The sequence below is a fragment of the Chanodichthys erythropterus genome, chromosome 8 (genome assembly GCF_024489055.1).
Source record: "Chanodichthys erythropterus isolate Z2021 chromosome 8, ASM2448905v1, whole genome shotgun sequence".
Classification (NCBI taxonomy): domain Eukaryota; kingdom Metazoa; phylum Chordata; class Actinopteri; order Cypriniformes; family Xenocyprididae; genus Chanodichthys; species Chanodichthys erythropterus.
Window position 1 is genome coordinate 5,274,035 of NC_090228.1, and position 12,006 is coordinate 5,286,040.

Genomic DNA, 12,006 nt, shown 5'->3' on the forward strand with positions numbered 1-12,006 from the left:
AGCTGCCCTTAAAAGCTCCGGTTCCCATAGAAACCTGAGACTTGCGCTTAGGACTGCACACTGGCTCGTCTAGCCTGAAGAATACGCGTTTTAATGCTATTTGAGCATAAGAAACAACATTTATGAGATAGCTCATGTCAGATTTTGTAGCTGATCTGAAATATGTAGCTTAATTGTGAGTTCGCCTAGCAGTTTTTGAGTTTTCAGGATTCCACCCCATTCAAACAGATGGATGCAAATATGGCCGCCGAGTGAACAAGCTTTCCTTGAAAGGGACTTTGAGAGTGCATTTACTCATTCAAAAATGTAGCCAAGTAGAAAGTAAAAGTTGCTAATATGGTATTTGATACTCAGTCAAACTACAAAGTAGCCAAAACGATACTTAAGTACAGGAACTAATTACATTTACTTAAATACTTTACACCACTGCATCAAGGTCAGATATTTGGCTCTGGAGGGATCCTGCAAATAGTTTGGACACATTTCAGTTTATTTTTCCATGACAGATATCAAGCTGTTCATGAACTGCCACTCACCTTTGATAGACAGAAAAAAAAAAAATGGTTCAAATGTGTGTTTTGGCACTCGAAAGGTAGTCTGATATGAGCCTATGAGATCTCAAATGTTTATCGTTTACCAAGTCTCCAGCAGACCTTGTAATTTTCTTTCGATTAGTGGTTCACATACACCACTGGCCTGTAGGAAATGCCTTGTTATAGATGTATGTTGTGTTTGACAACTGTTTCAGCCGTTTAATGTAATAAACTTTCTTAAATGATCACAAAACACATTAGGGAAACAAAAAGGTTTATTTTTTGTGAACAATAACATAAATTTAAAGTTCAAACGATAATAAAAAGTGTCCTAATAATAAAGCACTGCTGGTGGATTTCACGAAGGGGACTTTGACTCACTACTCATTCGATGAGGTCGGTTTGAATCAATTCAATGATCTAGTTTGGCATGACTGAACTGAGTAAAAAGCACACAAAATGGTGGACGGTGGTGTGGATTTGAACTGAATCTCAGGATTAACAGCTTGAATAATCTCTAAAGCGCTCCTCCTTGGAAACAACTGTAAAAGCCTAACTCTTTTAGCACCTGCAGTCTCCTTGCAGACCGGATATGATTTCATACACTGGACTCTTGATCAAACAGTGAGAGAGGTATGCAGGAAAACCACATCATTTTTTTTTTTTTGTCTTAAAAGTACAAAAACGAAATGCATCCTCAGAGTGTGCATGCAGTAGGGATCCCTCAATTAGTGTTCAACATCCAAAAATATTAGAAAAATCTTAAGCGCTATCCCACAAATCCCTGCTGCAACAGTAGGACAGCAGTTGAGGAGATCACAGGAAACGGATGCCTGCTCCAAACTGCACACCGTCACATATCCTGTCAGGGAACAAAAAATAATTTAGGATTCAAATAAGTGGTTACAATGATTTGCAAAGAGGTTGTTATTAAATGTTGGGGAAATTAAAGGCTACAGTTGCAAGACAAAGTATGTGAACCACTTTCAGAATCTGTGAAAATGTGAATAATTTTAACAAAATAAAGGAGATAATACAAAATGCATGTTATTTTTTGTTTAGTACTGTCCTGAGTAAGATTTTTTACATAAAAGATGTTTGCATATAGTCCACATGACAAACAATAGCTGAATTTATTAAAATAACCCCATTCATAAGTATGTGAACCATTGATTCTCAATACGGTGTGTGGTTACTTGATGATCTACGACTGTTTTTATGTTTTGTGATGGTTCTTCATGAGTCTCTTGTTTGTCCTGAGCAGTTAAACTGAGCTCTGTTCTTCAGAAAAATCCTCCAGCTCTTGCAGATTTATCAATTTTCCACCAGCTTTTGCATATTTGAACCCTTTCCAGCAGTGACTGTATGATTTTGAGATTCATCTTTTCACACTGAGGACGACTGAGGGACTCAAACGCAACTATTAAAAAAAGGTTCAAACATTCACTGATGCTCCAGAAGGAAACACGATGCATTAAGAGTCGGGGGGTGAAAACTTTTGAACAGGATGAAGACGTCCACATTTTTTTATTTTGTTTAAATATACATTTTTTTCATTTAGTACTGCCCTTCGGAACCAACAGAAGATTCTTTAATGTTTCCCGGCAGAAAAATTAAGTACAATTTACCTTGATATTTGAATTCAAAAGTTTTCACCCCTCGGCTCTTAATGCATCGTGTTTCCTTCTGGAGCATCAGTGAATGTTTGAACCTTTTTTAATAGTTGTGTTTGAGTCCCTCAATTGTCCTCAGTGTGAAAAGATGAATCTCAAAATCATTCAGTCACTGCTGGAAAGGGTTCAAATATGCAAAAATGCTTAAACTGATGAATCTGCAGGAGCTGGAGGATTTTTCTGAAGAACAGAGCTCAGTTTAACTGCTCAGAACAAACAAGAGACTCATGAACAACCATCACAAAACAAAAAAACAGTCGTGGATCATCAAGTAACCACACACAGTAATGACAATCAATGGTTCACATACTTATGAATGGGGTTATTTTAATAAATTCAGCTATTATATGTATTTATATGTAAACATATTTCATGTAAAATATCTTACTCAGGACAGTACTAAATAAAAAATAACATGCATTTTGTATTATCTCCTTTATTTTGTTAAAAATTTTCACATTTTCACAGATTCTGCAAGTGGTTCACATACTTTTTCTTGCAACTGTATACTGAATCTGACAGAATTCAATATAGTCAAGGGCATTCTGCTAAATAATTTTGCTAAATGTTTGTGTTCCAAAATTAATTTAATTTCTAGTCAATTTCATGTTGAATTTGGAATCACATGAAAGTAAGAAAACAATGACACAATTTCCCTTCTTGAGTGAACGAATTGTTGCATTGAATGCAATGATTGCACAAACATTTTTTTGGTCCTGTCACTTCCACAGAAGATTTGTTCATATTTAGACCACTTCTATTATTGATTGCCATCAGGATGTGAAGCGAGTTTCAACTAGTATAACGAAAAAAGTGTTTCTGAAAAGCATTGCCTACCCTACCTTTAAGCATGAATATGGTTCAGTGGATGTGTATATGTACCTGTCTCCGCTTTGAACACCCATGGGGAAGCAGTAATTGAGTTCAAGTCTAGCAATGTTTCCCAGACGTAGAATTATTCCTGCGCCGTAAGACCAACGGATACACTCTGCTAACTTCTGCAGATGTGCATGTGGACCCTCTCCTACACAAACACAATGCATAATTCAAGCTAATACTACTGTAAAAGGATAAAGAAGTTGATTTATACCACAAAAGGTCTCTGACTTGAAAGTGTCGAAGTTTCATTGCAACATCAGCGTCACCATGTGGACACAAGGCTTCAATGCATTTATTCAGTCAATGACCAGTGTTATTTTAGTTAATTTCTTTCAATTATTATATTTTCAGTTTTCATTTTAACTTTAATTTAAGCTTTAGTCATTTTTATGTTCATTTTTTATTGGTTTTTATTAAATTTTTAGTTATTTTAGTGAAACTAAATGAAAACAAGAAATGTTGCCTTAGCAACTAGCTGAAATAAAATAAGTTTTTTATTTTATTTCAGTGAAGTAACAAAATTTTGTTTTGTTTTTAATATTCGTTTTAGTTAACAATAATAACCCTGCAACAGAGAACTACACTTCCTTAGTTAAAACTAATCAAATTAAGACTAAAAAGCTTTCATCAAATGACTACTGACCGTAGTTGAGGTTGCAAAGGTTTCCAGCATTAAGGAAGAAATGTGTCCTAAAGAGGTCAGCCAGACCGCCCTTGTTTGAGCGGAAGGGGAGGGGTGTGTACAGGTGAAGCCCACTAGCCCAATACGCTTCCCCGCCCAGATAATCACCTGATCAGGTAAGATTTAAAATCAGAAACGTTAAGGGGGGGGGAATCATAAGGTACACAAGAAAATGATGCATAAAAATGTGTGTTCTGTGACCATATACACCTTTACCTTCACTCTGAGGGCCTATACTGTACATGCCGAAACCTCTCACACTGGTTGGGCCGCCCAGGTAGAACCTGACAGAAAAAACACATGCACGATGCAATTTATAAAATGCTAAAAACATAAACTCCAAAGCTGCTGCAAGCACCAATCGGCCAATGAGAGATGGCTCTCTGCCTTTGACATGTTCAGGCTGGTTTTCATGTCTTAAAGAGGTCCTATTATGCTTTTTTTTAATATGTTAACAACTTTCTTTAGTGTGTAATTTTCCTGTTTGAGCATAAAAAGTCACTACAGCGGGAGTTATTCTCTATATCAGTGCACACCGTTTCTGAACTCTCTGAAACATCTCCATTGCAGTCTTCATTATTAATGTGTAATAAATGAACATTTATTAATAAGTTAATAAATACTGATTAAATAATAAACATTTCTAAATTGCTTATTAATAAACGTTCACCTTTTGATTATTATTGTCACTTCTAGTAAATATGTGTCTGATTTTTAATTTCCAACGTATTTTGGGTTCATTTTAAGCAGCCATATAGTATTTTTTAAACAATAGATAAGTTCAATAAAACTGCCCAGCACGTTGGGTCAAACATTTAACCCAATCACTGGGTCAAAATGGGTTTGTCTGGGTTTGTCCATATTTAACCCAGCATTTTTTTAGAGTATAGTATGTCCAAATTCACAGTACTCATAGACAGAAAGTACCCGGATGACCTACTACTTCCATCAAGCACATACGATAGACACTTTACTATCCCATGAGGCCACGGGAGAGGATTTGTGAATCTCGGTGAAGCGGCGCAACTGACACCGTAGGTCACATGACAGTGACAACATGTCAAATGTAGTACATCCGAATTAGATTCACACTACACACATTTTAATTTCTGTAATTACATTCATAATTACACTGTTGACCCATCCCTTACACCTTACCCATACCACCAAAGCTTTCCCTAACCTTACCCGTATCCCACCTCAATAGCAGCAAAAGTGATTTGCAATTCAATATGAACCCAATAAGTACATTGTACTTATTTTTTGGTGTAAATAAATAGTAGTTAAGGCCACTTAATATAAAGTGGGACCAAATCAAGACCTTGTAAAAGTGCATAACATGGCCTATTTAATTCAGTGGCTAAATTAGTCACACGTCCTTGCTGAATGCGTTTTCAATAGAGTGATTTTATCATTATAAAACGTTTCTATAGACAATACAAAATGGCTAATTACCGGATAATCTGTATATTTATACATTTATAATCAATTATAACTATAAAACCTTTTAAGGAACAATGAAGCAACCACCTAAAAGCAAGCAAACAAACAAACAAACACACACCTGTCAGCAATAGAGGTAGGCTGACGCCCGAGAGGAAAGATCATCCCACCCCATAAAGATGCAGACAACACCTATAAGAGAAAGTCATTAGAAATACTTAATAATACTAATGTCCAATTACCACAAATGTCCTTTAAAAAGAGACTTTTATAGCAACCACAGCCTTTCTAAAGCATGATAGACAATGTCAAAACCAGAAATATCTATAACTATATACGTGAATCAAGACTACGCACCGATCCCCAGATAAATGGTTTGTTAAGCTGCAGCTCAACGTCCTCTTTGAGAAAGCTGGCATCACCGCCGGTGTATCCTGCCAGCTCCTAAACCAACAGAGCGAACACAACTATTGTCCAGACAGTTTTAATCAGTGATGGACATTGCGAGGCAAACTAACAGTGAGCGAAGATATACAAAATAGCTACTGATAAGTTCACACACCTGGTTGATCCGCAGTAAGGCACCTCTTCGCGGCAAGATGGCAGAGTTCCTGGTGTCTACTACCATGGTGTGCTTGTAAGAGATAAGAAATCCATGAAATCAGTCTAAAACCATGGAGCTAAAACTTTAACACAATAGAAGGCATCTTACAGAAAGGGCGGATTTAAGAGTGTGGCCGCTCTCCTCTCTCACAGCGAAGGAGGCGCTGCGGGCCAGACATCCCAGCTCACGCCACACGCCCTCCCACTTCAGAGTGTGATCCGTCATCCACAGAGGGAACTGCAAGACACATATCGCATTATAGCTTTCATTATCAAGTACAACCAATGCTTTAAAATCACTATTTATGGTCAATATCTTACACTGAGCTCTGTAGAAACTCCCCTGTCCGTCTCTTTTAGAGAGCTCCACGGGAACTGGCCGGTGACTTTGTACAGGTTTAGAGTGAAGCTACACAAAGCAAAGAAACCAAAGAGGATTCATATCCATTTAACATTACTGCTATGTTTAAAGCTAAAGTCTGTAAATGAATCTTAACATCGAGAAACGTTACACACTTCATCTTTATGTTGTCTGCAGAAAACATACTTGCGTTCATAATATCCTGACTGTGGTTTAAAGAAGGACAGGCCGTAGGACGTCTCCTTAGTTCCATAGGAAAACTGAAAGGTGAGCTTCTCTCCTCGGCCAATCATGTTTGGAAGTTTAATGCCCAAGACCTTTAGGAGGTACAAACACACAAATTCAGTAACGCAATGACACACCATGTAGAAACTACACAGAAAATCTAAGAAAGGAAGTGCTGTCAAATCGATTAATCGCATCTAACAAATGTTTGTAAATATATAATATATATGTGTGTGTGTGTGTATATATATATATATATATATATATATGCAAACATATTTACAAACTTTTATGTTAGTTGCGATTAATTGCAATTATAAGAATAATTAAAGATCATTCGATTAATCGTGAATATAAGATAAGAAGAAGAATATGAATAATATTTATAATAATAATAACATTTACAGTCAGTGTTTGGTATTACTAGTGTTGTCAAATCAATTAATAGCAATTAATCACATCTAACAAATGTATATATATATTATACACACACACACACACGCTTACAAACTTTGATGTTAGATGCGATTAATCATGATTAATCGATTTGACAACACTAGTAATACCCAACACTGACTGTAAATGTTATTATTATAAATATTATTAATATTCTTATTATTATTCATATTATATTTTATTCTATTTACATTATGAATGAAAATCTTTTTGTGAATAAAAGTGCCATTTTAGTATTATGTATATACCATTATAGTATTTATTCATATTTTGAATTAGCTTTTTTTTTTATATTTTCAGTTTTCATTTTTGTCATTTTTATTAGTTTTATTTTTATATATATTTCTATATAGCTTTCATTTATATGAAATTATATAATTTTAGTTGAAGTTTTAGTCATTTTAGTACTGAAATTCAATTTTAGTACTTTCAACATAATTTATATCAGTTGCCAAGGCACCATTCCTACATTTTTTAAGTTTATGTTTTTCATCCACTATTTATATTTTATTTGAGCTTTGTTTCATTTACCGAAAATGCAACAATAGTCTTAACAAGATGATTGACAGTACATTTCCTACATCACTTTGGTACTATTTCTGCAGTATTGCACTGTGCAGCCACAGCCACTGTAAAATCGCATTGGTCCAAAATCCTATCCATATCACACATGTTATGGTCATGCAGTACACTGGATTTCATTGTGGACAGACGGTTTGTAGGATGCAAAGTAATTTGTGTGTGTATTATGGTTCTTACCATACTCCCTTCATTGTTTCCAACCATGGTATTATAACTGCCTGTGAGTCGTTTAAGCTCAGTCACCTCAAATGTAACATCAAGTCCATTTGGCAGAGCGTCTGCTCCTAAAGAGGAGATCAGAAAGACAGCATCTTATGAACAACACGGTAGCTGAATGTGAAATCCAATTCACAGAGGAAAATTCTCATTGCAATTCTACTATATATGTATTCTCCTATATATAGAAATAATACTGATAATAAAAAGGTTGACTTTTGGACCCACTGGTTTTTCTGTCTTTATGAGTATGTAAATGAGCTGGTGTATAGGTTAATATTCTCCAGCACAGTGGTTTGCTTGAAGTACAATTTATAAATGTTGAAAGTCTGGGATAAACAGCTGCTCTAGTTTGTTTTTAACTGTCTGTAACTAAATTGGGCATGAAAGCAGTACCTTCTGAGATGTCAATCACCACCTCCACGTCTTTGAATATGCCAAGACGAAGCAACCTCTGTCTGGCCTCATGGGATTTTCTCATCACCTGCAGAAAGACTGGGCTTGTTATCTTGTCTCATAATTTGTGATAGACCAATATCGTTTTTAATGGCCAATATCCATAGCCAATTTAATGCTGATACGTTTCATACAATGTAATGACAGCAAATGAGACGTAACCAGTAATAATTTTTCATCCATTGATCCATTTATTGGCAAAATTTTAACCAAATTATAAAATGTTTGAAAACAGAAAATGTGCACAGTCCACTAAGACACTCTGTTAAATTGACAGATCCACCTTAAACAATTTTGGTCTATTGCTACCTATAATAACCAGTCCTAACAAACACTTTGACCTTCTTGACAGCTCACTTACTTCAACCAGGTTCCTGGCAGTGAAGACATCAGAGATTTCATAGCCCAGGTAATCCTCTTTAGTTCTACCCAACCCTTCAATGTTGACATGCTGTACAACAACCTAGATGAGAACAGAGATTTTGGACATGGTACCACAGTAATATTGCGTTTTTGCAACATGATATTATTGGAAGTAGCTTGGAATACCATGTAAATACTATGGCATTAGCATCAGAGTTGGTACTTTTTTGTAAGGGTGGTACAGTCAGAATTAAAAAGTGGTATTCAAGATTCATGTTCCATATTCATGACATATATATATATATATATATATATATATATATGATAGTATAATTTCCGTTTAACACAACTTACATCTTTATTTTCTAAAACCTCTTGTTTAGTTTCTTGCACCGCCTCCATCATTTCCATATCATCTGGGTTGACGCCCATATCTCGCCCATACATGGGGTAAGAATCCATACTCTACAAAACAAAGATTGCAAATATTTTGCACATATGTATAGCCAATATCCAATGCCATGTGCATAAAGATGCACATCTTTCTTTAACAATACAATAACACGCAAAACAAGCAATAAACTAGCACGAGCACAAGAGGTCACAGGCAAAACAAGTATATTTCACCCTGATCTTTTAAGAAAACACTTACCCGCGCGTGCACAGTCCCCATTGCTAGTGCAATAATATCCTAAACGCGTTAGAGCCGCTCAGCTGATCGTGGGAGCGCAAATATCGCACTTATTATGAAGCAGCGAACCCAACCCCCTTCAAGGAGGACGCCATGACACGCAACCGCTTGGCGAACCTGAACTGCGATTGGCTAGAATTATGTGACGTCATGCCCAGTAAGGCGGGTCCGTGTTATGTGCGCCGCTGTACGTGTCGCGGTGCGTTCCTCGGCGTTGCACGCGTTCATTCAACCTGTGCAGCGCGTTTCAGACACAGTGAAAGGGCAAATGTGAAAGTTAAGAAGCATGGAGCGCTCCCCTCAGACTCTCAGAGAAACTGTAAACATGTCACAGCTAGGTGGGCTTCGTTTGTCTGTCTGTTTGTTTGTTTGTTTGTTTATGTCTGTGTCAGGCCCGGTTCTAGGATTGCGTGACTGGGGGGGCATTTCGAAAACTTGGTGGGGCAGCATAATATGATTTATGATTCAAAGGTTTATGATCCCCCTACCCCCTTTTAACTACTAAACAGTTTCCTCCATTTTTCAGATTTTTCCGATTAATAACCTCTTCAAATTTAATATTAGCTAATCACAAAATTACTTTCTATAATTCTGAAATGTTAATTTTGGTATAATAATGGAAGGTGAACACATTCAATGTCTACTGAACAATATTTTCATTTTGGGAAAATGTTATATTCATGTTATATTAATTTACTGTAAGTTCCTTAAAACAAAGCCATTGTTTTCTGTTTTGCAGAAAGAATTTTGGATTTACTCTAAATCTTTAAGAATGGTAAAATTTAAAAGTGGAAGAAGACAACTTGGTTCATTGAAGAAATTTAAACCATTAGAAGACCTGGTTGCATGATTCTTTCCTTTTTCGTGTTTTATTATATATTGTGGACTATATGTAAACATCTCATAATAACAACATTTTTGTTGCAGTGCCAAAAAAAAAAAAAAAAAAAATTGATCTTACTTATTTATTTTTTAAATGATTGATATTTTGCAGATTCTGAAAGGTGTTATCACATCAAATAATAGGCTACTATTCAACAAATAGCGCAATATGCTGATACATAGCTGAACATAACTTAGCAAAACTATTTTATATTTTACTATAATAGTTACATCTATATATATTTTTTTTTTAGTTTTTAATTTATTAATTTTCAAGATTTTTCATGACTTGGAAATCACATTTTTAAAATTCCAAGCTACATTTCCAAGTGTTCCATGATCGTGTAGCAATGTATTAACGGTGTGTGCGCGTTTAAATATTGACTAGAGTGCATTTATAAAGGAGCTGCATGTCATCTGCTCAAGTGATTGACAATGGCCGTCTTGAGAAGTGATCAGATAAGGTGTGTCTTGGAAAACTGCTTAAAGGATGTGGATGAGGACATGAATGCTTTTTACAAGTTGAAATCTTGTAATTATGGCAATTCAAGCATGGTGTGAGTGAGCACCTGAAGTGTTGAGCATGTCTGTGAGGGAGAACTGTTAAAGGATGCGCACCGCGAGGAACGCCAGAAAAATACAACCGCACAATGTTTCTAGTAATTCGCGTATAAACTAATTTAGGGTTTATATATTTTTTACATTTTGAGTGCTATCACAAAAAAATTAGTATCCTGGGGATGTTGGAGGGGCACAAGAGAAATCTGGGGGGGCATTGCCCCTCCTAGCCCCCCCCTAGACCCGGCCCTGGTCTGTGTATGTCTGTGTTGCAAACACATTTTACTGTTTCAAGTCTTGCTGATAGTGCATCAACGATTTCGTTTTGGTGCCCTGGGGTTACGTGAAAGCTATCATTTATAAAGCATTTCACTTTTTTCTTTTTTGGACATGTTCTCTATGGTATGAGTAGCCTTACCTTGGTATACACTACAGGGTTTTAATATTTAATGAATACAATTTCTTATATTTCATAAATTAATATTATTTTTTTTAAATATGCGTATGTGCACACCTGAACATTACATTTTATAAATTATTATATTATGAATAATGTTGCATTATATATATATATATATATATATATATATATATATATATATATATATATATATATATATATATATATATATATATATATATATATATATATATATATACATATATAAAATAGTGTGTGTGTGTGTGTGTGGTCATAAAACCTGGAAATATCAGGGGATTTGTGGTTTTCAGGCCTTTATTTAAAAAAAGAATACATTAATAAAATCTATATCCTAATATTAAGTTTAAATTTTTTTTTCTAGAACATTTTTGTCAGCTATAAATTGCTGTTTGTGAATGCAAAATGCAGCCTTTATTTTAAAAATCATATCCAGTAATTACATGCAACTAGAAAAGTAATGAAAAGTAATGTATTGCTGTACCATGGCACAACCACAGTGATTTTTACAATTATGTGTATTGCCATTCCGTCGGCAGGGGGCAGTGTAACCTCTCCTGTGATTGGTATTTTATTGATTACATGGCTTTTAATAAGTAGCTACACTCACACAACCAAACTCGCGAGAATATTTCTTGTTGAACTAAAAAGTACAACTTTTATAATTTTGAGGTTATTAGGTTAACCATAAACTGAGAAACGCTTTCAGTAGGCTATTTTTAAATGTCAATTCAACAATTAGGCCCACTTGGAAAGATCAGTAACATTTGTTATTTATTGCCATAATACAGACTATATTTTTATCTGTTTCCCTTTTTATTGCTTATTGATTTTATACTTTTCAGATAGGCGCGCGCACATCTCTCTCTCTCTCTCTCTCTGCCCCCTTTTCTTCCACCTCCCATCTCCTTCTCAAATGTGCGCAAACCAATCAGCAGACGGCTCGAGCTCTCGTGCTTTTTCT

The 12,006-nt window shown here is 35.4% G+C and overlaps 1 protein-coding gene across 1 annotated transcript; it reads right to left on the bottom strand.

Annotated features, from left to right (window-relative positions):
• Window positions 1-797: 797 nt before the first annotated feature.
• Window positions 798-9,274, bottom strand: samm50l (sorting and assembly machinery component 50 homolog, like). Its single transcript, XM_067390897.1, has 15 exons — window positions 9,125-9,274; window positions 8,827-8,937; window positions 8,471-8,572; window positions 8,050-8,137; window positions 7,615-7,721; window positions 6,361-6,491; window positions 6,135-6,222; window positions 5,923-6,051; window positions 5,773-5,844; window positions 5,568-5,654; window positions 5,332-5,402; window positions 3,984-4,051; window positions 3,729-3,875; window positions 3,089-3,230; window positions 798-1,395 (listed from the first exon to the last, which is right to left on the bottom strand). Exons 1-15 carry the CDS (start codon window positions 9,143-9,145, stop codon window positions 1,350-1,352), a joined length of 1,410 nt encoding a protein of 469 aa, XP_067246998.1. The 5' UTR covers window positions 9,146-9,274; the 3' UTR covers window positions 798-1,349.
• Window positions 9,275-12,006: the final 2,732 nt, after the last annotated feature.

What these genes read in the sequence shown, in the direction of transcription:
- samm50l (XM_067390897.1), bottom strand. Translation starts at nt 9,145, where the DNA reads ATGGGGACTGTGCACGCGCGG. An exon ending in TGGGGACTGTGCACGCGCGG is followed by an intron (nt 8,938 to 9,124) that starts GTAAGTGTTTTC and finishes TTTGTTTTGTAG; the next exon opens with AGTATGGATTCTTACCCCAT. An exon ending in TATAGGCCCTCAGAGTGAAG is followed by an intron (nt 3,876 to 3,983) that starts GTAAAGGTGTAT and finishes TTACCTGATCAG; the next exon opens with GTGATTATCTGGGCGGGGAA.